Source organism: Cyprinus carpio, chromosome B15 (assembly GCF_018340385.1).
Source record: "Cyprinus carpio isolate SPL01 chromosome B15, ASM1834038v1, whole genome shotgun sequence".
NCBI classification, from domain to species: domain Eukaryota; kingdom Metazoa; phylum Chordata; class Actinopteri; order Cypriniformes; family Cyprinidae; genus Cyprinus; species Cyprinus carpio.
Window position 1 is genome coordinate 16,892,138 of NC_056611.1, and position 26,674 is coordinate 16,918,811.

General features: G+C 37.7%; 2 protein-coding genes across 12 annotated transcripts in view; one reads left to right on the plus strand and one right to left on the minus strand.

Annotated features, from left to right (window-relative positions):
- Positions 1 to 14,878, plus strand: part of mark4b (MAP/microtubule affinity-regulating kinase 4b) — a 43,034-nt gene extending 28,156 nt beyond the window's left edge. Inside the window, exons 9-19 of one of the 10 annotated variants that reach the window (XM_042739507.1) lie at positions 975 to 1,094; positions 1,216 to 1,315; positions 1,720 to 1,829; positions 1,915 to 2,098; positions 2,589 to 2,800; positions 3,407 to 3,510; positions 5,924 to 6,199; positions 8,289 to 8,367; positions 11,733 to 11,769; positions 12,036 to 12,075; positions 13,658 to 14,878. In XM_042739507.1, coding sequence (XP_042595441.1) covers positions 975 to 1,094; positions 1,216 to 1,315; positions 1,720 to 1,829; positions 1,915 to 2,098; positions 2,589 to 2,800; positions 3,407 to 3,510; positions 5,924 to 6,199; positions 8,289 to 8,367; positions 11,733 to 11,769; positions 12,036 to 12,075; positions 13,658 to 13,991 — 1,596 coding nt within the window. In that variant the 3' untranslated portion in view covers positions 13,992 to 14,878. Of the gene's footprint in view, positions 1 to 974; positions 1,095 to 1,215; positions 1,316 to 1,719; positions 1,830 to 1,914; positions 2,099 to 2,588; positions 2,801 to 3,406; positions 3,511 to 5,923; positions 6,200 to 8,288; positions 8,372 to 11,724; positions 11,770 to 12,035; positions 12,076 to 13,657 lie in introns of all 10 variants that reach the window. The other 9 variants (XM_042739506.1, XM_042739512.1, XM_042739508.1 and 6 more) reach the window with 9 other exon arrangements.
- Positions 14,879 to 15,905: 1,027 nt separating this feature from the next.
- Positions 15,906 to 19,100, minus strand: ckmb (creatine kinase, muscle b). 2 transcript variants are annotated; one of them, XM_019098834.2, is made up of 7 exons: positions 18,950 to 19,100; positions 17,571 to 17,783; positions 17,302 to 17,456; positions 17,100 to 17,232; positions 16,731 to 17,026; positions 16,458 to 16,647; positions 15,906 to 16,368 (listed from the first exon to the last, which is right to left on the minus strand). In XM_019098834.2, exons 2-7 carry the CDS (start codon positions 17,758 to 17,760, stop codon positions 16,190 to 16,192), a joined length of 1,143 nt encoding a protein of 380 aa, XP_018954379.1. In that variant the 5' UTR covers positions 17,761 to 17,783; positions 18,950 to 19,100; the 3' UTR covers positions 15,906 to 16,189. The 2 variants fall into 2 exon arrangements, with proteins under 2 accessions (XP_018954379.1, XP_018954380.1); XM_019098835.2 differs by having other exon boundaries at positions 17,571 to 17,780; positions 18,950 to 19,098.
- Positions 19,101 to 26,674: the final 7,574 nt, after the last annotated feature.

Sequence of the window (26,674 nt, forward strand, 5' to 3'; positions counted from 1 at the left end):
TAAAGATCATGTTCCATGAAGATATTTTGTAAATTTTCTACCGTAAATATATCAAAAATTAATTTTTGATTCATAATATGCATTGCTAAAGACTTAATTTGGACAATTTTAAAGGCGATTTTCTCAATATTCAGATTTTTTTGCACCCTCAGATTCCAGATTTTCAAATAGTTGTATCTCGTCCAAATATTGTATAAATCTCAAAATAGAGATGTATAATTTTTCTTTTTTTTAAACTGACCCTTATGACTGGTTTTGTAGTCCGGGGTCACATTTAAAAGTGTTATTAAATTTTTTATAGATTAAGTGATCATTAAATGATGGGAAAAATAATGGAAATGCACACAGTTAAATATACAATATTGGCCATTATAAATCCAATATCAGCAAATACAATAAATAAAAATCTTTAATGTCCTGTAATTATTCAATGTGTATATATTTCCAATGTTTGTGAGCACTATGATAGTTCTGGTCAATAAAATAATTTCTTTATTTGTTGTATATCAGTCAGTTACTCTGTTTAAGGGCTGTATGTATTGTCTATATTTCATAAAAAAAAAAAAAAAATCTGATCGGTAGATTCCCTGATATTTTCCTCATCATCAAAAATGGTGAAATTAATCTATTAAAGATAATAGAAATTAATCTACATTAAATAAGTGCCATTGTGTGTTTTTTGGTTGAAACATTCAACTTTCTAAGGACATTTTTCTTTACTTTTGCAGCAAACTTTTTAACATGTTGAGTCACAACTAATATTACATGTAAATCTCTCTTGTGTAATTCTGAACAGTCTGAGACATTTTCTTAGGCACCACACGTGCAGCAGCTGCTCTTACGAAATGCTTTGCTCTCAAGTAATCTAGGTCAAGTGAGCTGTGATTGTTTCTTTGTGCCGTGGGGGTGATTCGGTGGCTGACTGGTTCAGAGCTAGATTAGGTGTTGAATAGAAGTCTGTGTTTTTCCCTCAGGAGCTGCGTGAGCGCGTGTTGAGGGGGAAATACCGTGTGCCATTCTACATGTCTACTGACTGTGAGAGCATCCTGCGCCGGTTCCTCGTGCTCAACCCCACCAAGCGCTGCACCCTGGAGGTGAGGAGGAGCAACTGCGACCCACAATCCACCATCTCAGCTGATAACACACTTTATTGAGTTTGTATGAATTTTGCGGGCTTTTGTTCACTCTATCTGACTTTCTGTTCTTCCCTTTCAGCAAATCATGAAAGATAAGTGGATCAATGTCGGGTACGAAAACGACGAGCTGAAGCCTCACGTAGAGCCTGTAGAGGATTATAATGACAGCAGCCGTATAGGTAATAAATATTGTCACAACTTCCTCTTTTGCCCCTTTTTGACATTTTAGGAAGTAATATTTTTAATGATTTTTTTTGTTTGTTTGTTTTTTGGTTTTCCAGTATATAAACATACTCATAACAAAATGTTTTGTGCACATTTATGCTTGTGAAGTCAATACTTTTTTTCTTACATATTTTTTAAAAAAACTTGAAATCGTATCATATGACCCTTTTAAGATGTATAATTCTTTTTCTCATATGTAACAAGACAGATTACTAAAAAAAATAGTTTTTCTGCATTGTAGTAACCAGAAGGTGGTTTCAAACCGTCCTAGCATGGCACTTAAACTTGGTTAAAATTGTATGCTAAATGACTACTTGTTTATTTGCTTTAATTATTTTTGCTCTCTCTGTTCATACAGATGTGATGCTAGGAATGGGTTACACCCGTGATGAGATCAAAGATGCCCTGAGCACACAGAAGTACAATGAGATATTTGCCACGTATCTGCTGCTAGGCCGCAAGAATGAGGTGAGATATGTATTACAGCTGAACTGAGAACAGCCTGTGTGTGTGCTATCCTATAAGTGTGTAATATCTTATGTTTTTCATATAGGATGGCATGGAGTCCCGGTCATGCAGCAGTCTGTCTCTAGCACGAGTGCGGCCCAGTCCCATCACGAATGGCACCAGCAAACACTCCTCCACCTCCTCCTCCAGCTCCACCTCTGCCTCCAGCCACACTAAACCCCAGCGCAGTGCCTCCACCTATCACCGCCAGAGGAGGCACAGCGACTTCTGTGAGTCCCTACACCCTTCATGGATCGTTTCATTTTCATAAATAGCCTAGATCAGAGGTCTTCACAGGAGATCCATGATAGTGCTGCTGGGGTCTGCCAATTAGAGTTTGATTTTATTTATAGCCTTAAATTATGTATTTAAAAAGTATCACCAGAATGTATTTCAGAATTTTAGTCTAAGAAAGTCTGTATAGCTTTTTATTAATTGTATGACTTTTGTTATTTTTTATTCTGTAATTATTATTATTAATGTTGATAATAATTATTGTTTTTAATATCAATTTATATTAATAATATTTATTTTTTTTTTTTCATTATTATATGCCAACATTTTATATTAATAATATTTCTTTTTTTTTTTTAATTTTTTTTTGATTATATAAATTATTAATTAGTAAGAATATTTATTATTAACATTAATAACAACATCTTTATTATCGTTAATGTTATTATTATTGTTATTCTTAACATTATTTGTAATGTTTGTCAGGTGGGCCATCAGTGCCAGTAACCCATCCCAAGCGAAGCCCCACCAGTACAGGAGAGGGGGATCTAAAAGAGGAACGTCTGCCCTCGAGGAAGTCCAGCTGCAGTGTGGTGGGCAGTCGTAGCATCCCCCCGTCGAGCCCCATGGTCAGCTCAGCCAACAACCCCAACAAAGCTGAGATCCCTGACCGCCGCAAAGACATCAATGCAACAACGGTAAGCAAGCACAGGACATCATGTACATTCTGTTACAGGAAATATTAATTACAGTATAAATTTTTAAGGAGTTTATTCATGATTGTTCACAAATTGTGCTTTTGCACTTCTTTTGAAGCCATTTGATAGATATATGCAAGGAACCACCTGAAATTTAAGCTGTTAACCTCGCTTACAGTCGTGGCCTCCATTTACTTTCATTCTGTGGAAAAGGGAAGCTGGACATTCTGCTATAAATAACTTCTTTTGTGTTCCACATAAGGAAAAAAAAAACATGCACGTTTTGAAAGGCTATTCTAGATGCACTATTCCGTTAATAGAGTAGAAAATATAAATCATGCTGACGACAGTTCAAGTGCCATCCATTAAAATGTTACTTAACTTCCTGTACACCAAATACATCAATAACAACAGTTTTTCCCCTGGGATATAATGGCACATGTTCACATTCGTTATCGGCATTCGCTGGTCCTAAAGTGATGTTTCCCAAACAGCTTGTCCCTAAAAGAAAATGCATGAATTTGTGAGGACAACTGTGCCAGAAAAGCTGATGATATTATGGTAGTATGTCTATGTTTAATACCTGATTCCTGTTTCATGGTTTAGAACAACATCCCTTCCATTGCCATGACCCGTAGAAACACTTACGTGTGTACGGACCGTACGAGCACCGACAGACACTCCTTACTACAGAATGGGAAAGAGAACAGGTAAAACGTGTCTCTGTGCTTTATATTTGTATATGTGTGTTCAAGTTTTATAATTGATGTACATGCTGAAACTGAAAGTAGTTTTTCTGTCTGCTTGTTTGTTGCGATGGATTTGGTGTGTTATGCTTCAGCAGTGGCAGATGGTGACTGCTTAGCTGTCCTTCTATCACCCTCCCCTCTCTCTTTTTCCCAAAAACCCAAAGACTGGGTGTCATGTGACTTAAAGAGAATGAGAGGAGGCACGTGGATTGTCTGGGTCGCAAGGCTGCTTGACTGGTTGACCTAAAGAAGCCTCCCTCCCCCGAACCCAGCTAGTACAGTACACGTGTCCACATACGCAGAATCACCGTCACCAGAATGTGACAAATACACAGTGAAATCTAAAATGATTTTTATAATTGAATACAATATTTTTATTGCGAACAGTATTATCAGGGTAATGATTTGAGAGAAAACTGAATTGATATAAATTTTTTTAAATGAATATTAGTCACAAATTTGCATATTTGATTTTAAAACAATGTAGAACATTTCAATAGAATTAGATAATTTTACTGTTATAAATCCTCAAACATAAATTCTGAGATTTTAAATCCCAGACTAGTCTCAGATTTCTCGGACCCCATATACACACTGAATACACTCAGCCCAGCCAAGCTGTTTCAAGCCCCTTCATCACATTAATTTTCTGCCCAGAACCGATATTAATGACTGCAGAGTTTCCGACCAGTGGAAGCTAATATGTGAAACTCTGTTATAGGAAATCCTGTGTGTATGTGTGTGTGTAAGGTCCATCAGAACAGGGTTATTTAGAGCGTTAAGTGAAGTGGCCTGGGGCCAGTGGGCAGACTGAGGCAGCATGTGAGATCTGTTAGATTTATGCCAAAACCTGGCGAGACGGAGGGGACAGAAGCAGTCTGGTGCCAAGAGCGGCTCGTCTGCGTTGTGAGCCCATCTGAACTGAGACATTAGTAGTGCTGGTTGCTTTGGAAAGCATCCCTTTTCCTATTGCTCATCAAAAGGAGAGGTATGCTACTGCTTGTCTAAGCGATTCCAAAAGTGTTCAAGGGTTCCTTGGTACAATTCAGTCATCTCACGCGATACGAGTCTCCATACTAATTTCAATAAAAGGTGTTCTTTGATTATTGATTGGAAAAAATGCTTCACATTTCTTTGTGAAAAGAAATTTAGTCAAATATCAAAACTAAATTGAATTTTTAAAGCAAATCCCAAATCAAATCTATAAATAATATAAATCTCTTCATATAAACAGGCTCTTTCCATTTAAAATGAGAGGCAACCACTAGATTTTAATCGCGATCCAAATAAAGATGCCGCATACATGCAGCATGAGCAATTTTTAATCTAAATTAGATTTCGAAATTTGAAACAAAAACAGAATGTTCTGACTTTAGTTTTGTAAAACTATACTACATAAAACATATCTGCACGAAACAACAATAGTAAACGAGCTGAATGAGATGCAAATTCACTCTCTGACAGCAGGTGGCGCTTATTGAACAGCAGCTATACAGCGTTTCCTAAGTTGCCGATGTAAACAAAGGGGAACTGCTCTTATGAACACTACTTTAATATGCATTATATACAGAGGCAAGATGAAAAGAAAATGCCATCTAAACTACTTTAAAGACAGTTAGTTCACTTAGAGATACACTCCTATTAACTCCTACCCCCAATTGTATCGCGATTCGTTTAACATCTCAACCGATTTGAATTGTCACATATATGTATAAATTTTCAACCAGCTCTGGGTGCATCATTACATCCCTAGTCCTTGGTAACAACACCCTAGTAACCACCCAAAGCTGCTATTTCTCTAACCTTCTCCATTATCTGCATATCTCTGTCTCCAGCATTCAGATGTCGTGTGCAAGCTTTTTTCCGCTAAGGGTTCAGTTTTAATTTGCCTTAAGTGGCTGTTTCTGTGATGGAAATAAGAACACAAGAGATCTCATGCCTCAGTGACTCAGCATCCTGCCTCACATTTACGCTCAACTAAACCCAACCAGAGCTGCCTCTCTGAGCTCGAGATCTGATATTGGTCTAATCGTATTGCTACAGAGCTGTTACTGTGTTTCGTTTTGGACTTTGTTTTATGGATTAAGTTCTGCTACCAAAGTAAGCTCCAGTTAGAGTTACGATGACTGCTAATAAGCAGGATTAATGACATACTGTATCACTGCACTGTCAATTTTTCAAATCACTGATTTTTGCATTTTCACATGCACAGCTTGCTACCATAATGTTCTGGGTGGTTGTTAGAATCCTACAATGGTTTTTCTGGGTGGGTATAATTCATGTCCATAGCAAAAGTAATGGCAGACGAGTCACACCCAAGTTCAGTTCAAGGGGAATTTAATTTCCATCCATGTTTTCTTGTCTCTTTCCTCAGCTCCTTGTCGCATCGATTACCTCCAGCCTCCCCGTCCACCCACAGCATTTCTGGGGCCGGGGCCTCCAGCTCCACATCTTCCGAGCGTTCTCGGTTGATGAGGGGCTCTACCATCCGCAGCACCTTCCACGGGGGCCAGCTCCGGGACCACCGGCCTCCCACCCACGCACCCCCCACCTCACCCACCCTCTCCCACGAAGCCAGTCCTCTGCCGCACTCCCGTAGCCGTGCCACCACTAACCTGTTCTCTAAGCTGACCTCAAAACTTACCCGCAGGTAAGAAGAGAGCGCCGGTTTCATCTTGTAAACCATAATGACTACGAATATTATAGATAAAAATAGATCCAAATAAATCAATTTCCACATCATCAGTTTCCAAATATTCCACCTATTAGAGTTAGCAGTGTGCTGTCTGAGGATGTATGTATGGCCTGTTCACACTGAAGAATGATAACTATAAGCATAACTATAACGATAAATGCAAAGTTCTGTCATGAAACTCTAGATGGCGCAGGCTGATAGGTTCTAACTCAGTCTGATATGTTCTGTTATGAAGCTATTGATGTTGTTGGACGACATTCATATACTTGGCTAGCGCTTGGTGTAAGCAGTTGCAGTGTGCTTCAGAAACCCTCCACCTTCCCCAGCTCCACCTGTATAGATCTACTATGGGGTAATTTCATGTATGTTATATATGGGGGTTATTTTATATGTGTTATATATGCAGCAGCAGTATTTATTACGTACAGCAGCATGTTTTGGCAGTTGCAAGTCTTGGTACTTAATCTGCTGCAGCAGATCTATTCTGCCAAGACCAAACACATTAACATTGCCATGTATATTACCATGCTAAACTCTCTGAGATTTGTCATGACAGAACTATATAAATGTCCACACCAATGGACGATAACTATAACTATAACAATAACTATATTACCATCCATCCCAAGAACCATAAATATAAAGATAACTATAAAAATAACTATATTAGCATCCACACCAGTGTATGATAACTATAAACATAACTATAATGATATCTATATTAACATCCACACCAATTAACAGTATATTAATATCCGCAGCCATGGACGATAACTATAATGATAACTACATAAATGTCCACACCAACAGACAATAACTCTTAACGATCATAATATTAGTGTCTACATCAACAGAAGATAACTATAATGAGAATTACATTAGCGTCCATACCAACAGACAGTAACTATAATGATTACTATACCCTTCTGACTACCAGGGGGGAAAAATTGATTTCGTGTCATTACATTGTTTAGAGCATAAGAAAAAATTGAAAAATGACATATTTGAAAAATAATCTTAATGTTCTCTATAGAGGACACCAGGACTCAGTCTTTAAAAATAATGTCATGAATAGACATGAAAAGGCAAGAACAACAGCATCCACACCAACAGAAGTATAACTATATTAACTAAATTAGCGTCTATGGACAATAATTCAAAAAAACTTTGTGTCCATATAAACGGACAATAACATCTTGTTTATCTTTGAGTCAGGTGGGTTCTGATTGGCTGTGTGAGTTTTTATCGTTCATCAGCTAGAAGAAACTTCCTGAAAGTGTTTCCAATGATATCATTCCTCCATGTCTCTCTATTCTTTCTGAATTAGAAGATAATTTTTATAAATTTATAGTTATAGTTATCATTATAGTTATCATCTTTGACGTGAACGGGCCATTAGCTACATAATATCAAAATGACAGAAGCTCCACTGCTGGAGTCAATCAGTTTACAAAGTCATCTTTCATTTGGTTTGGTGCCCATTGTCCTGTGGAATCTGAGGAGGTAATGAAGTTAGATATGAGAGCTTTTGGAGTCCGTAATGTAATTGAGATGTTCAGTAGCATGTAGGAATGCTGATGGGGCGCTTTGCTCTTCAGCATCCTCAGTGAAATTGTTTATGTGCCTCTCTGGGCTGAAAGCCAGTAAGAAGGACTTTTGCAGGAATACACAACTAGAAGCTCTTTATTAGATTAGAGCAACACTTCCATCTCTTAAAAGAAACTTCCAGATTAGATTAACCTATCTAGAGTGACATCCAATGGATAAAGTCCTTTTCCCGCACAAGTTTGCATATTTACTCTCTGCATTAACTCTTCCTCAAGCCTCCTCTGTTATTAACCGACAGCTTCAGGCACCTGCTCCCCCTCGTGTCCCTCTGTTTCTTGGTCTTGGCTATTGTTGGGTGATCAGTGTTTCTATTTTGTTTATTTGTTTCTTTGCTTTTTTTCCTTGCTGCAATCTTATTTCTCTCTTGATCTTCCTGTTCCCCTTCTTCTTTCTGTCTACCAAACTGTCCTTTTTCCTTCCCTTCATCAACTCTTAGGGTCAATCTTGACCCCTCTAAGCGCCAGAGCTCAAACAAGTCAGTCTCGGGCTGCACTCTGCCACAGGGATCAAAAACAGTTAGTAAGTTTTCTTCCTGTTTGTGGCCTTTTTCCATCTCTCAGTCTGTCAAAATACTCAGTCTCACCGCTCTCTTTGGCACATGTGTCAGCGCTGGGTGTCAAGAGCGCCTCCTTGAGCTTGTACACATATTATTTAGTTGCATATTAAAGGGTTAATTTGCTCAAAAATGTACATTTTGGATAGTCATCATACTCACCCTCATGTCATTCAAAACCTGTATGGTTTTCTTTCTTCTAAAATACGTGTGAGATGTCAAGCTCCAAGAAATGTGTCTCATGACTCATATGCTATGTAGAGTGCAAAAGTGTGGTTTCAGAAGTTAAAATCCCATTCATTTTAACCATAGAGATATTGCTTTAAACCATAACTTCTAAACCTTTCAAGACAGACCTACTGTGCGCTACAAGGTTGTTAGATCAGCAGAATTCCTGATTTAAAAAAAAAAAAAAACAGCATTACCCTTGATTCTGCAAAGAAATCTCCACCAAACTGAGAATCTCTGCAAATTGCACCAAAAGAACTCTTCAGCATCCACACACTCCCATGAAGAACATACAAAACTACCAAATTTTGACAATAACTAACTGCTTGATTTTTACCATACATTTCTACCATATGGACATCAACCAATGATAAGCTATTACTAAATATACACCACCAAAATCCTATTGATATATCACTTGCATAATAATTTGGAACGCAGTGTAATGTAGAAACTTAAATGTTCTGTAAAGCTGCTTTGCAACGATTTGCATCGTGAAAAGCACTACAAATAAACTTGAATTGAAGTACTGTGAATGACATACAGTAATCCTCAATCTCCCTACGTAGACATTCTTGTCCCTTTGTCATCTTGTGCACTTCTCAAATATTTTTTTGCTTTAAATAAAACTTTGTAACATTACGATTCACCTCGTAGCTGGTTGATTTAAAGGGTTAGTTCACCCAAAAATTTAAATTCTGTAATTAATTACTTACCCTCATGTCGTTTCAAACCCGCAAGACCTTCGTTTATCTTCGTTCAACAAAACTTAAGATATTTTTGAGGAAATCCGAGAGCTTTCTGGCCCTCCATAGACAGTAATGCAACTGACACGTTCAAGGCCCAGAAAGGAGGTAAGGATATCGTTAAAATAGCCCATGTGACATCAGTGGTTCAACCATAATTTTAGGAAGCTAAGAGAATACTTTTTGTGTGCAAAGAAATCAAAAATAATGATTTTATTCAACAATTTATTCCATGTCAATCTTCGATGCACATTCATGCTGACGCAGAACCCAGTGCTCTAACATAGAACGACCTTCTCACAGTTAATTATCTCTATATTCTGGTTCCAATAATTAAGGCTGGGCAAAACATTTCAAGTCATCCTCTCTGCTTGTAAACAAGGCTCAGTGCATCCGGGTTATACATCAGAACAGCCGTTTGTTTGTAAGCAAGGTTCAGTGCATATGTGTTTTGTGTTAGTATGGCCTGAACGCATGTCAAAGACTGACACAGAAGAGAAGAAAGTGATGAATAAAGTTATTTTCATTTTCGTTTCACACAAACAGTATTCTCGTAGCTTTATAAAATTACGGTTGAACCACTGATGTCAAATGGACTATTTTAGCAATGTCCTTACTACCTTTCTGGGCCTTGAACGTGGTCGTTGTGTTGCCGTTTATGCAGGGTCAGAAAACTCTCGGATTTCATTATAAATATCTTGATTTGTGCTCCGAAGATGAACAAAGGTCTTACAGGTTTGGAACAACATCAGGGTGAGTAATCAATAACAGAATTTTCTTTTTTGGTTGAACTATCCCTTTAATTCTTGTTGTGTAATTCTTTTTTAATGAAGACTTTAAAAGTCCCTATACGGGAAAAAGTAAATGGAAAAACATTTTCAGAACCAAGGACACTGAAAAAGTGTACAGGAACAGCTACGCTCTATTTTAAGTCTTCTGAAATCATACAATTTGCTTAAGGTGTTATTCACTGAAAATCTTCCTCTTTGCTGTGACTCTTAAATTGCATTCATTTTGAATATGGTATATCAAGACGTGTCGTGCAAGGTCTTGCCACAACATATGATTCAAATAAATTTTGAATGACAGCGAAAAGGAAGATTTGCATACAAGTCATTACAGGTCTTTATTTATAGTTTCCACAACATGACAGTCCCAATTTGCATATTATGCTAAATATTTAGCTTGTGATAAGAAGAAAAGAATTATGTTTGAAATAGCATGAGGGTGACAGAAAATGAATTTTTTGGGGGGAACAAACACTATTTTTGTTATTGTTAATGTATTTTCTAAAACTTAATTTATGCACATATTTTAATATATGAAAAAGCGTATTTGTATTTGCTCAAAGGGCCTTTTACACCAGCACCATCCATGTACTACTTTTTTCATGCACTCATTTATGCATTACTCTCACCTTTTACTCATTCACAGGAATGCCACTTAGCTTCGTCCGAGGAATCAGGTTTCTAGTGATTACAGTGAATTAATACAATAAAAAAAAATGCAGAAGCAACCATTTAAAACAATTTCATCTAGACTGTTCTATCACAAAAGCCTCATTTTGGACAAGGCAAGCAGAGCAAGGGTTTCCTCTCTGTACTTTAAACCCAGATTAGTTATGCGCAACGTATTTTATCCTCTCATGCCAAATCCCACTCACCGTTGGCCAAGCTCATTTGCCTTCCCTGCTTACCACGTAATTCTCTGTCCAGATATGGTTTAATTACACCCAACAGAGAGCCCTTCATTTTCACTGTAATGTCTGAGGAAGAGGCCCCTGTACTGTCCCTTTAAGAGGGAATCCACTGGCCACCTCATTTGCTACATCATGTGAATGTAAAGTTTCATAAAGCGCTCATAAAAGCAGCCTTGATCCATAGCGCCCTCATGTGGACATCAGTCAACTAGCACTTTCTTTGTTTAAAGCTATATTCATAAATACTAATGTTGTTCCAGCGTCTCTTGTAGAATAGTAGATTAATAAACTTAAAAGCATATTACCAGACAAGCAAGAAATAAATGTATTTAGATGGCGTTTTTAAGGATACAACTGTGATGTTTCTTTAATTTGTGTTACACTGACATTAAACAATATGTGGCCACATCTGAAAAAACGTAATTAATATATTTAATACATAATCCTACCCTGTAAATCCATCACTGTCGTCACTTTCTTTTGTTGTCAGTGGAGATTAGTGTGGATTGCTGAAGGTGACGTCAATGTAACAGTGCAAGTCTGTGGTGTTAGATGTGAACTCTTGTTTGTGGAGGGCGGGATGAAGGATAATTGTCGCTCTATTGGCTGTTTGATTCCTAACATGAACATTTGTCTTCCTTTTGAGGGTCACAGACGAACCTGAGAGAGTCTGCAGATCTCCGGTCACAAGGTGAGATTTTCCAAATTCTTTTTAATACACAAAAACGACTGAGAAAGTAACATAAGCCACCCATCCTCCAATTCTGGACCATCTTCTTCATTGCAGAAAACAAACAAACAGCTCAAACAGAAGAAAAACAGAAATTAGGTAGAGAGAAATGAACAATAATAGCATGAATCGATCATCCAGATAGATGATTCAATGATATTTGCTCAGAAAAAAAAAAATAATAAAACTTCCTCATACGAATTTAACTCTCTGTTACTTCTCCTTAGCTACAGATACAACTACAAAAAGTCAGGCTAAAAAATTCAGGTAATTTCTAGCATGTGACCCGTGCCATGGCAGATCAGACTGATCAGAATGTGACTGCATTTTGTTAATTATATAGAACTGTGTACTGTGTGCATCAAAACTAGCTTAGATGAATGTAGATTTTGTTTAGATCTGTACTTGTCCTTCCCTTTACCTTTTCCATATTCACTGACAGTGGCTGGCTGTTTCTTTTGCAAAATCACATTTCAGTTCAACATGGATGTTTGAATGACATTTTTAATTATTAATCTCAAAATAATTTTGTTAAAAGCTGCTAAGTGTATGTACTTTGAATGCAGTTTTCTTCCAGCTGAGATTTACATTTAGGAATAATGTGTGTAGTGCATGACAGGTGATGTATGGCTGCACAGGAATCTGTTCTGAGTTTTGTTCATTTCCGCATAAACATACAGTAGTGCTCTACCCAATATTTTTGCTTGATTGTTATTATTATATTTTGTCCCTATATTTGTATGCACCCATTAATTTAAGTATGAATGTTTTTATACACTACTGCTCAAAGGTTTGGGGTCAATAAGATTTTTATTTAAAAAAAATTTAAAAAAATAAAAAAAGAAAGTAATGCTTTTATTTAGCAAGGATACTTAAATTGATGTAAAATAACCGAAGAAACATTTATAATGTCTTTAAAATTAAATTTCCTATTTTGAAATATATTTAAAAAAGAAAAAAGACTATGGATATTAAAATTGTAATTATAGTTCACAATATTACTGTATTTTTGATTAAATACATGCAGCCTTGGTGAGACTTCTGGTGAGACTTAAAAATGCATGTATAACAGACCCAAAACTTTTAAATGGCAGTGTATGTCTTGACATGTTTTTTTAAATTAATGGCATTCACATTTTATTCAGCCTTTCCAAAATGTTCTCCAGCTTTTTCTGATAGTCACAATGAATTTAAATAATGCTCAGATTGTAAATGGTTTTATTATCCTGAAGAACTCCAGTGTCTCCTGACAGGTAACAGGTTTTAGTGTTTATCTGAACATTTCCTCTCTCTTTTTTTTTTTTTTTTTTTTTTTTTTTTTTTGATTATAGAGGGGTTTCAGACATTTTTAGGATGTTTATTTCAAACTATTTAGTTATGATTTTGTTGGTAACACTTTACCACATGGTTCAGTTAACATATTACATATCATAAACTAACAATAAGCAGTGTTAATTATTAATGTTAAAGTCTTCTCATACAGTTTTAGTTTAAAACATTTTTTTTAAATGTAATATGAACTGACATGAATTATCAATAAAATATAGTGTATATTTAAAAGTAACACTAATCTAGATTATTAAATGTAAAAGAATAAAAAAGGTTGGTTCTTGTTAGTTGGTGTTGCCCAATGCTCTACCTAATGTAAACAAATAGAACTTTACTACAAAGTGTTACCTTTTTAAATAATATCACAGACTAGTAGTCCACACAGTTTAGTCAGTCTCTATGAAGTTAAAATATTTGCTCTTACATATTTCTAATATATTTCTCTCTTGTCCCCCCTTCCCCCCATCTGCACATTCACATCACCGCCCACCCCCCATTTCACCACCTCCTCCCTCTACAGTCGCTATCTATCTGGGTATCAAAAAGCGACAGAGCCCCGGACCCCCCGATGCGGCTGGGATGTGAAGGTGCGGAGCCGGCGGGACCCAGCCGAGGTGGTTCTGGCTCTGCGGGAGGCGGCTCAGGGCTGCGGTTGCCAGGTCCACCAGGCCGGGCCCTTCCTCCTCTCCTGCACCCACGGAGCCGCCGGCTCCCGCGTTGCCTTCGAAGCCGAGGTGTGCCAGCTGCCCAACGGCCCCGCCGAGACCAGCGGTGTTCGATTTAAGCGCCTGTGGGGGGCACCGCTTGCCTTTCGGGACATCGCCACCAAAGTGTCCAAAGAACTTGAACTCTGAGGGCAAGAGGGGGTGGAGAGCAGGGACAAAAGCATGGGACAGAAAGATGGGATGAGTGGACTTAGGCCCGCCCACACCCCCGCCCCCTCTAAGCCTATAAAGACTGGCACACATACATTGAGAACTGGGCACCTGCTCACACAAACTCCCTGCGGAAGGAACTCCCTTTACCAGGCCTGTTTTACCGCTGATTTTATCCGGTATCTTAGCCATGTTGTTTTTTAACACCCATGTTTTGTCATGTGTTCACTCTGTACATTGTCATTCCTTTTTAACTGCTGCTATTTAACTAATTTTTTGATTTCTAATCTTCCGCTGTGCCGGCGAGAAGAGTATGTTTAATTTGATCCTTGTTTAAATAACCATATTCACAAAAAACACGTGTGAGAGCCACACCATTTCGAACCGTAGACAACGTGCGGAGCCGCTGACAATGCAAGTGCTGAAAGTGATAGCGTTTTCTCCTCATTTTTTAATGATCTTGTTGGTCGTCAAACTTGCCAGTGATGCAGGTTGAGTAGGTGATGTCTGCTTTCCTGAGCCTCCTTGTTTTTAGATTCATCATATTATATGGTCAGACCGTAGCACTTTAGGGCTGAGTGAGCAACATCACCTGTTTAAAAGCAGTTCTCCCTTCAAATGGTGCAATTTATCCCATTGAGCCAAGTCGAGACACAATGCTTTTTGTGTTGCTCTTGTATGTGTTACGCTGATGAGAAACCTCTGTTATCTTGCCGGAAGTGCACTCTGCTGAATGGCCACAAACAGACTGTTGACTTTGTTTATCTCTGATTTGACATCGTAAGTCCTCATCGTCAAGATTGGAATGTGTCTGAGCTGTGCAATGTGAGAAAATGCAAGAATGATTACATTTGTCTGAAAATCCAGTGATTTGTCTGTCTGTTTTTTTTTTTTGTTCAGTTCAAAATTGATAAGATATTTGCTTAATGCAAGTTTTAAGGAAATATACTGGGAATATATAAGAAATACTTAACAATATAGATCTTATTATCTAGAGTAATTAATTCTTTTCTTTTTGGAAGCCAAATCATACTCATTTGGTAGCTCTAAGTCAAATATCCAGAGATACAGGTATTAACCTGTTTGGATTAGTTTATGTGTGCTTTTCAAATCACACTTTACAATTTGCTCTTTGGTCTTTTCTATAAGTGTGTTATTCATTCGAGTAATTATCTAAAACATATTTGCTTTTGTACCAGCAATTTCTATTAATTTATTGCATTACATGTTGGATATATATTGTGTAAGATTTGCAAATATACTAACTTGTTATAATTCAAACAAACAGGATCTGGCCTCATAATAACTGAAAGAAATGACAAACCATGTTTGACCTATTATTGACAGTCATTGTGCTATTCTGCACAAATTACTGCTATTTTAGTGTTCACGATGACTTTTGGGTTAGCTTGGCTGACTGTATTCATTCACTGTATTTGGTTTAGCTTAGCTGACTGGGGAAGTCATGGCCTAATGGTTAGAGAGTTTGACTCCTACCCCTAAGGTTGTGGGTTTGAGTCTCGGGCCGGCAATACCACGACTGAGGTGCCCTTGAGCAAGGCACCGAACCCCCAACTGCTCCCCGGGTGCCGCAGCATAAATGGCTGCCCACTGCTCCGTGTGTGTGTTCACTGCTGTGTGTGTGCACTTTGGATGGGTTAAATGCAGAGCACGAATTCTGAGTATGGGTCACCATACCTGGCTGTATGTCACATCACTTTCACTTTCATGAAAGTGTGCATAAAGTTCTAATTATGTTTTGATGTTCAGTTTTGAAAATTCTGAATGGATCCCCCAAAATTATACATTACATACATATATACACTAAGTTCACAGCTGTGTCTGGAGGTACAAATCAAGACTTATTAAGAATGTAAAGACTTAAAACACAGGTTGATTGTTACATGGGGCCGTTTATTAATTTTGTACAACCAAAAAAAAGTTAAGGTGAATACAACATAGCTAGGGTTTTCTAGCTATGTGGAGGTTTGATCCCAGGATGTTACAGGAGGAACAGGAAGATAAGGAAAAGTGCAGGAAAAAGAAGACAACAGGGAAGAAAGGAAAGAGAAAAAAAAGTAGGAAAAAAGGGAGCAGGGTGGAGTGTCTCTTGGAAAAGTCAGGATGGCATGACTGCTTAAAAGAACAAATAAAAAAAGAAAAGCACTTTTGCCATTTTACTTCTGGGCAGGGATCATGTCATCGATGGACTCGCCCTTCTCCAGTTTCTTTTCCATTTCAATCATGAGCTTCACACCATCGACCACCAGCTGCACCTGCTGCACCTCGGAGGAGCCCAGACGATCAGCGTTGGAGATGTCGAACACACCACCAACAGAGGCAGTATCCACACCACCTGCATAACAGAAGCACACAGAGTCTCTAAAAATGATGATCACAGTGTAACTCTCTGCCATTTTATACGTTCAGCGATTTCAAGCCCACCTGTGCCACGCTTCTGAAGACGCAGTCTGGTCAGGATCTCCTCAAATTTGGCATGTGTGCTGAGTTTGGGCAGCTTGACATGGACACCACCACGCAGGCCGGTACCCAAGTTAGAGGGGCAGGTCAGGATGAAACCAAGATGCTCGTTCCACATGAAACCGTGGTTATGCTTCTTGAAGACATCCTCAATCTGCAATATACAACAAGGAGTCAGGCCTTTGGTTGCTTATCTTTGCATTAGATGACCATAGGATTAAAAGTAATGGGGTTTACCTTCTGCAGGCCAACGCAGAACCTCTTGAAGACCTCCTTCATGTTGCCACCCTTCTGCATGGAGATGACACGCAGGTGATCCTCCTCATTCACCCAGACCAGGAAGGTCTTGTTGTCATTGTGCCAGATGCCTCTTGCGTCAGGCCAGTCGCGAGCCATGCCAGCAGCCAACAGCAGGGGGGACACAGGCTTGTCAAACAGGAAGTGGTCAGCAATGAGCTGCTCCTGTTCCTTGTCACTCATGTCCTTTAGAGGGTAGTACTTGCCCTTGAACTCGCCATCCAGGCTGTTCAGAGCTGTGAGAGAAACATCAGTAAGACCATGCATGTTGCTTTGTGGATGTCAGGACATAAAGTCAGTGAGACTCACCCTCAATGGACAGCTTCTCCACAGCTCTACGCTCACCACGGCTGTTGGTGGTAGGCAGGGTGAATCCCTTGATGCTGCGGCCGGTACGCACACGGGTGCTCATAACGTAGTTGGGGTCAAGGTCATCACCACCCTGCACACAGGAAAACATCAGCCACAGTAGATTAAAACCGCCATGATAATGTAAAGAACTTTAGCATACCTTCAGGTTCTCCCAGTTCAGATCAGTAGTGTGCTTGTCGGTGGGCTTGTAGCCACCGTGACGGTCAGAAATGATGGGGTCAAACAATTCCTTGAAGACTTCGTAGGACTCCTCATCACCAGCCACACAGCCGACGGTCATGATGAAGGGATGGCCTTGAATTGGGATTAAAAGATATTGCTTTATGTATCTTCTAACTAAAACATTGCTTGTGGTATCTCGAGAGATCGGCCACTATGGGGGAATGTATTCAGACATGTTCTACTTACCAGGGTTGTCCACACCGGTCTGGATGCAGTCATCCAGGGTGAATCCACTGGGGGTTGACTTGCTCCTGAGCTTGTTGTAGATGTCCTTAGTCAGGACCTTGGCCATGTGGTTGTTGTGCTGGGAGAGGTCAGGGTACTCCTCCTCCAGAGAGAACTTCAGCTTGTAATCGTTGTTGCAGTTCTTAGTCATGATTGCACTTTTCCGGCGATCTGCTGATAGACAAGTAGTAAGGTAAGTTGGCAAAGTACTTACTATGTGCTCTGGAGACTTAGATAAGTCTGCAAATCTTGTCTGCAGTACCGTGGTTAAGGTGGACAACCATGAACATTGTCCCAGGCCTACTAAGGTGTATTTTACTCATTGGACCCAAGAAAGAAGGGAAACCAGCGTCTCTCAACACTGACATTGAAACAGAGAATTATGACCAACTACCCATTTGCATTCGGTCAAGGATAAGCAGCGCTAGTTTCCAGATTAAGATGCCAGGAGTTGCAGACAAGGTCAATGCATACTATATTTTGTGTACCAAGTAAACTTCAGTCTCCTAGTAACATAATATGGTGCTATGTCTAACCAGCACCTCATATTTCTACATGGAGTGGTGGCTGAATAGCTCGCATGCTTATATGCATCAGACAGCAGGTGATATTTTTAGCATGACTGCCAAACTCTCTCCCATCACTCAAAGCAGATAGCACATTCACCTCTCTAATTTCTGCTGGGGGTGGAGCATGCATACTCGATCCCATAATTGGTATTATGCCCATGACAATTTAGCTTTTGCAAAATGTAATTAGCAAAATATTAGAAATATCAAACGTTTACAGTTTAGGAGTGATAAATCATCCTAATCTATGTCCACGTATTCACAGCTTTTGCATACAGTTACATTTATACAAAAAGAATGCAATATCTGAAGTATAAATAGACTTAAGTAAAATACACCATCTATAAATTCTCCCAGATGACATGACCTTGCACCGAATTACAACAGGTGTCAAGCAAACACACAGATCATTCCTGCCATAGACAGCAATCTACTCCAGACTGCCTACTTGATAGCTTTCCAATGCATTATGGCTCGTTGAAGCTTATCAGGCAAGGACAAGCTTTCTACAGTTAGAAAGCAACTTTAAAAATATGAAACTGAGCATTTCTAATACTCCAACGATCAAGAGAGTAATTCCAGAAGAATCCAGATATTGTGCATCAGGGATACGGTCATTAACCCCAATGAGGTTTCATTAATTTGTACAGGGAATATTTTGGCACATAAAGCTGCAATGTATAGCGTCCTTTTTGCTGAAGTTTTTTTATGTTTCACCAAATACCCCTTAGTCCCACCCTTGTAAAATCTCTGAACCATGGCTGAGTTTACCTGTATGGGAGAAAAGGTAACAGTCCTTGGGATCAGATCCTGTTCACCAAGCCAATGTAGGGGTTGCCCAACTTTGCAAGATGTCAGACCTTGGTTTATATACTTCAGTGTTTGCTGCCCATTGGTTGCTCGGCTCATGCATGCTTGAATCTCATTGGACAGCTGCGGTCCTTGATAAGGGTTTCAGGTTCTAAAAGGAAAGAAGCTACATCACAACACCCGAGACGAGGAGACAGCTGTCCCCACCCCTTCACAGTGGCACGTTCTCTCTCTTGCTCAGTTATGAAATTCTACTAACTCGAAGACACTGTAAAAGCACAAAAAAGATTAATTTCCTAATTTTAAGACCTATAATGCATTCAATCATTCCTTATGTAGTACTATTGTGTTGAGGACTAAAACTGTCTTTTCTGCTTTATTCTTTTCACAGAGAAATTGTGAAAAAGGACTAAAATTTTAAACAAGCCCACAAAAAATGTATCATAATATTCACTTTCGTGAATGTAAGCGTTAAAAAAACGCCTTTATATGGTAAATGGACTTTTTATGCTAGAACATATTGTTTACTTAAAATGCATACATTATTGCCAGTTCTCACTAAAGTAGTAGGGAGCCCTGTATTCGTCCATGTCTTGTAAGATAGACTTTGCGTAAGAGAAGGCATCAAGTGTCTCTTGAGGTGAAGACAGTCCGTACTGTACCCAGTAGTATTCTCAGTGTCCAGTTAGTGATCTGTACTACTTAAATCATTGCAAGCAATATAAAAATTGCAACTATGACATATTTTTATTATTTATACCTGAGAGAATATGTGAATATGGCACTTTGCATAATCATCCGAATGGTTTTCATAGGCAGAATGTGACATCACACAAGTACAGTTTAGTAGTTGGTTAAATGGAGTTATCACAGAAGTTATTTTTTTTCCATTTTTAAAATTTGATCCCATTTCTCATGAGAAATAAGAATCAGAGTCATTCAGTTTAGTTCCCTCTAAAGATCACTTGAATTTGTTCTTATGTCTAATTTGACATGATGCTATGGTGCCTTATTAACCAATCTGAAACCAGTGTCCTACATAAATAAAACTAAACTTCTATGTTGCAGAAAAACCAGAACACAGCTGCCTTTGGACATATCCACAGCCTGACGGTCTTGGAACTATTCCAAAAATGTGGACATCCTTGATCAGGACTAATTATTTCTTATATATTTCATTCAACCCTATAATCCCAAGGAAACACACTGGAGTTTTCTTTTGAATAAGTGAAACACAAGTGCACATTCATTGGTTCATTTGTGGGTTCCTCCCTGGGAAATGCTTCAAGAGCACATGACTGAGCATGTGACGGGTGGGTGGAATACTCAGGAACCCTGTTGAGAAAAAATCCCATAACATCAGTAAAGGGACACGTTTGTGAAAGTGTGTCTACAGTACAGAAAGAAGCAAGAGAACAACTCAACCATCCCCCTTACTCTGTATTAATACTCAGGGTTGAATTTCACAGTTAAACCCTGTCTGTGTGTCCCAATGTGACAAACTTAGTTTAACCATTATCCCCTTTTTGTGCCAAAAACTGCCATATCCCATTTGTGTCTAGACACTGATGTGATCTAAACTTCTATTTTTCTTACCTCAGGATTACTTGATATGAAAATGAGTACAAAGATGGATCAAAATGTCCTATTTTGCTGATGACCAAATCTCTGCAGTTTAAAAAACCATTGAGTTTTGTTTGCTATATTGCAGAAGAGCCTTTGGATTTGGTGAATAAGTCAAGGGCTAAAAGGGGAAAGGAAAAAACTCAAGCTCACAGTCTGTTACAAAATTAGCAGCCATGCATCCAACACCATAGCATGCCTAGCAGTGAGAGAGGACAGTCACCAGCAGAGAGTGGGGCATAATGGGGTGTGTGGGGGTCCCCATGAACAGAGAAACCCCCCTTATCTCATAACAGCATACACCTATGTCTTTTAGGAAATAATGGGGGGTCCGCTGCAGAGTCTACATGCAGAGTATCACGTCTACATGCAATGTAATTTGATGTAGAGAGCCTACCAAACATTAGACCTATAGGGTTTGTCCACAGCTGTTATAATGGCACCTTCTTTGGACCCCATGCACAGGGCATGACCTCTGAAAGCTCTGTTTCAAAAATACAGCTATAATCTTCAATCTTTGAATTGGTTCCTAGAGCAATTTTTCTTTTTTATCTCTGATTGTAAAAGCTAATGAACCACACAAATAATAAATGCCTTGCAAATGAGAATTTTACTTTAAGTTGTTGCACTTGTCAATACCTGTCTGCACATTGTTGTATAACTCAACAGTCAGCTGAGTACCTTGAGATATATTTAGCTGAATGTGCATGACGGTCTCCTGCTATTCGATAGCTGTTGTATTTCAGGATTGTATGATGGCGCACATGCTTTCAAACAAATTTACATGTGACTTAAGTATTCAGATTGTGTTTGCTCTCCACTTCAGGTTTTAAAAGTTAAAAGTATAACCCAGCCAACTCACCATTTAAATTAGAAGTCAGCAAATCAAGTTGCTAAGGCCCAGGCTGATGAAACAAGAGATGTAACTGAGCTTCAGTCTATTTTAACAGACAGACAGTTTATTCCATTTGATCTTACATAAGAAGCAGTGGTGGGACATGTCCAGCGACCCCATGACAAAGTTGTGGGACTGATGTCGATGTGTGATCTCTATATATTTCACTTCCTACAAACAGGGTAAAAATTGGTGTCTTATTACTTTTTATTTTAGCATAAATCTTTATTTAACATGAATCTATAACACATCTGTACCTTAAAATTGTGATTTTGGCCTATCTTTCTCAGAGGGCTTGGCTTTCTCAACTGTATCCAAAAATTAATATCATGCAACAATTTCATAATTCTGATATAATTTATTGAAATTATATTAAATTAGTTGTAATAATGATAATAATATTTATTACCATTATTATATTAATTTATGCAAAATATGTAACCCTGCCACCATTCTAGTTTTTTCCCTCTAGGTTTTTTTTAAAAAGCTGAGATTTACTTGAGATTCTGAGCACCTATATGCACATCCGCTGCTGTCTCTTCTGCTGAAATCAGAGTTGGTCAGCTGGCTTACTCTACAAACACCATGTTTAGTGAAAGGTTGCAAGGTTGACTCTCTCCCCATGCCATCTCGCCAGATTGAATTGCACTGACTCAGTCATGAGTCCCTCGTTTGTCCATCCCTCCCTCTGCCTGTATATTGACCTCTGCCCTCAGAATTTAAAGTGACCATAATCAAAATGCATTTATGCATGAAATGCATGCATAATACCCCACATGTAGTGTGTTTGTCCCATGCAGCAGTACGGGTCTGTACATCTCTGTGAAAAAAAACATAGCTGGATATCTTGAAATTGAGTCATATGGTTTAGCGCTACGGTGCCAGATATGTTCTCGCTTTGCTTTTACTGTCAGTGGAAATGTCATTAAGCATTTGATTCACATACTAACACTTTGCTGGCTCTGTTTTGTGTTACATATCCCACTTCTATACAGTCAGGTCATACACTTAGTAACAGACACCCATTGACTCAACATGCACTTTTACAGAACTCCTTGAAAGCACAGCTATAACTGCTAGATTTAACAGCTGTGCTGTGGGTGTCACCTGCTTCACGCAGACATGTTCATTGCATTCTCTATGCTTAGCACTGCTCTCCCATAACCTGTCTGCTTAGACTAAAGCCTCTCCACCTCTGGCCATCTACTGACATTTATACTTTGATGAATGGTGCTCTAAAACAAATACATTGTGCCTCATTCTTAGGAAACACTATTTTTTCCCCTCATGATCGACTATTGGTATAATTAAAAAGAATGTCACATTAATTGATATATTGAACTCTGTTAAGTGTTTATTTGGTAACACTTTATTTTAAGGTGTCCTTGTTACACGTCACATGTAATTACTATAGTATTAGCACAAAATTATGCATAATTACATGCAATAACCCCAAATCAAACCTTAATCCTAAACCTAATCCTATAGTAAATACATGCTGTAAATTAATATTACTCAGCACTTAAATGTATAATTACACTGTAACAAGGACACCTAAAAAAACCCTGTAACTGTTCATTTTGCATTGGAATATCAGCTTATTTGCTCATCTGTGTTTATTGCCATTATATTTGAATTGATTAAAAAACTAATACTTTAAACTAATAATTACATTATTTAATTTTTGCTTGATATCACGCTTTCACTATCTATATGGATTTTTTATACATATGTAAAACTTTCTTTGCATCCCTCACCTGTTTAAATCTGTTTGGGCTCAGACAATTCTTCCTTTAAAAATAATGGTTTATCCTTCTTCATATGTGTCTATGAGTATTTCATTGTTTACATCACTGGCCTCTTAAAGTTGACTAAAAAAAAAAAAAAAAAAACAGTGCCTTGCTGTTATGTGGTTAAAAAAAGCACCCTGAATATATTATATATTGTTATATATTATTACAATTATATTTGATTAATTTAGTAAGTAATAATATGTTGTATATATCCTAATATTATTTGTTTATTATTAATATTACTAATATTATATTTACAGATAAATGTGAATACATAAAAACATAACATTTTGTATAAAGACTGTTATTAGTAATTTTTGCAGGGGCAAAAACATGTTTCAACAAAATGACAGAAAAGTTATAAATTGTTTTTTTTTTTTTTTGCCAAGAATGTGTCATTTATCATAAGACAAAGTGAAACTAAGGGATATAATCACAATTAGTGGAATTATCTATTCAAATTATATAAATGATTAATAACAGAACAGTACATCCCTACTGCTAATTTGCAATTCTATGTAATTAAGATTGTAGGTAATAGTTTAAAAAACTGTAATTGTTCAACTGTTATTTATTTTTTAATTTTTTTACTTATTTATTTATTTTGGAGTGTTATAATTAAAAGGGCATTGCAACAAACAACTTCTTGAATTTGATAGATATCTTGAATTTGCATCTTACTGACAGTTTCAGACAGGAGTGTCCTGACATACAAACTGAATTCAGTAGTCCCACGTAAACTGTTAAGTGGTTTAGCAGAGAGATAGAGAGAGAGAGAGCGATAAAAAGGGGTTTTTAGTGGTGTTATTGACTTTGGCATCATCACATTTAAAGATATAGATTAGCTCTCTCATTGTTTGAGAACATTGCCCTGTACTGGCCCAGACAAGCTGCCCTTATTGGGAGTAGATCTGCCCCTGGCTCTCCTAACAGCTGAACCATTAATCACTCCAGTCTCATATATCTGCTCACAGTTGCTCCATTGCTATCACTCTCCTTCCACTTTATATCCCTGCACTCATTTCTCTTCCTAAACCACACATTGGTTTTACTTTTTCCATGCAGCAAAGTGTGCCAGTGTGTACCATTTTCCTTTTTCAGTTGCATTCTGCAACACAACCCTCTCTTTCCTCACTCTCAGTTCTTCATTCTCTGTGTTAAACCAAAGACAATTCCTAGATGCATCCTGATCTTTATGGTCCTGATCTATCATTAAGTTAAGCCTGTCTGATGGGTCCGAAGCTAATGCTGCTTATTTTACACAGCCAGACAACACCCCCACCCTCTTACCCCAACTCACCCTAAGCAGCTTTATTGAAACTATGCCAATGTGGTGCACAGAGAGACTCCTCCCTATCCATGTCCAACATAGAGGCTGTCTAGAATGATCTGATGTAACAGATTTACATTTACTTTGCATTTGCAGCAAATAATGTGTAATGTTTTTGTTGCTAAGCATTGATAAAAGAAGCAGCTTGTCATCATTACATGTGCACAATGTCCTAAAATGCTGTCTAGGCAGGCAACTCTTATTTTTTATTCTATATTTTCACAATAAAAGTGGGGCTGCCTAACTAATGCTGTCATTAAGTCATTCCAATTAAATGTAACTTGAAATGTGAGGCTTTGTAATCATAACTGAAATATTTACAAACACTGACTTATTAATAATAATCACTCTATATATATATATATATATATATATATATATATATATATATATATATATATATATATATATATATATATATATATATATTAATTACTAAAAAATAAAAATACTGTGCCAATGTTTCCACCAGGCTATTATGGGATGGTAATATAGCAATCTACTTGAACTAAAATCTGCTTTTTACCATAAAATGTACTTCTCCATCATGATAATACAGGTGGTTAAATAGAAATGCACATAAGGAGTTCATGGTAATTCTAAGATGTCCAAAAAAATAAAATAAAATGGGCAGAAAACAACACACATGACACTAAAATAATCAATTAAATAATGCACATTACTGATGACAATATTAACTAACTATTCAGTTAAAATATAAGTGTGTCCTTTTTCTGTTTTTCAGCATAAATTATATGGTAATTTAGACTTTTTATTTACAAAAAATGTGACAGTATTTTATGGTAAAATTACGTGCAATGCTTTCTCAAACCATTTACAGTCTTTTTTATGGAGCTGCATTAAATGATTAGGCCTACTTTTATAAATTTGAGCCAATTGAAATTATTAAGAATAAACTACATTCTGCAAAAGTGCAAAAGCTGAAAAAAAAAAAAAAAAAAAAAAAAAAACATATTCATTGCCATTAAAGTGAAATTACTGAACCTACACATAGGAGCCTGATAAAGAAAAAAGAAAAAAAAAACTAATTTAAGAAGAAAATTTCAAACGGCACTCTGAGCTCTTCAATTGCATATCTGATTCAAGTATATTTGTAACTAGTCATCATGACACCCTTCAATAAAAAAACATTAGTGTGCACGCCTCATGTATTTGTTGATGTGGTAATGCTGCTTTAGGCGCAGTTCTGAGCGGCGGCAGATAGGTGGCCTGTGGTCGCGCAGTCGCGGTAAATGAACGGACGGATCAGGTAAACGCTGCTAATTCAACAACAGGTGAATGAATGACCGCGACCGAGGCTCTGCTTGGCTGGTACATCCATTAATCGCGCCTACATCAAGGAAATAAAGATGTGATTTGGATTGTTTTAGTCGGAATTGTCTGGCTGTAAGTTGGGACGCGTCGTGGCCACTTGTCCGAGTTACTGCAGGTAAATAAATATTAGCTTCTGACACTCACCGGCCAACAGACTCTTTATATGACCTGGGAGAATAAAAAACTTTACAGTGCGGTTTAATAGACGGTTACACTCTCGTTTGTTGTCACTGTTTGATTCTCCTGAATTAGTCTTCGTTACAACTGCTAATCTGGTGAACGTCAGCTCGCTTAACAATTCTCGTCACTAAAATCACTTTTAAAGAGGTCTACCCAGGATAGACTGTCTTTGTTTGTTTCTTATAGGAGCTATTCATTCATTTTAGGTTGGCCAGCTTAATCGTCACAATGTAGCTATATTTTATTCAAACGGGTTTATTTATTTTCGTGATATCTAAAAATATTTTCCTATATATATCTCTTCTATATATTCACCTCTTATATTTATCTGAAAATATATCTCTGTACTTACAACAGTTTTTTGTTTACACAACACGTGTCTGGAAATAGACCATTCAGCGTCGTGAGAGAATTAACATTTTACTGTTTAGCTTGGTTGTGGATTTTAGGTGCCATGATTCTTTTCAATATACTGACAGTAAATAATGATTGACAGCTGTCAAGCTCCAAACAGAATGTGACTCCTGCTG

Bases quoted from the DNA above. Each gene is read 5' to 3' on its own strand.
- ckmb (XM_019098834.2), bottom strand. From the start codon at position 17,760: ATGACTAAGAACTGCAACAACGATTACAAGCTGAAGTTCTCTCTGGAG. The intron at 17,457-17,570 runs GTAAGTAGAACA...TCCCAATTCAAG, and splicing joins GACCGGTGTGGACAACCCTG to GCCATCCCTTCATCATGACC. The intron at 17,027-17,099 runs GTGAGTCTCACT...TTTCTCTCACAG, and splicing joins GGAGAAGCTGTCCATTGAGG to CTCTGAACAGCCTGGATGGC.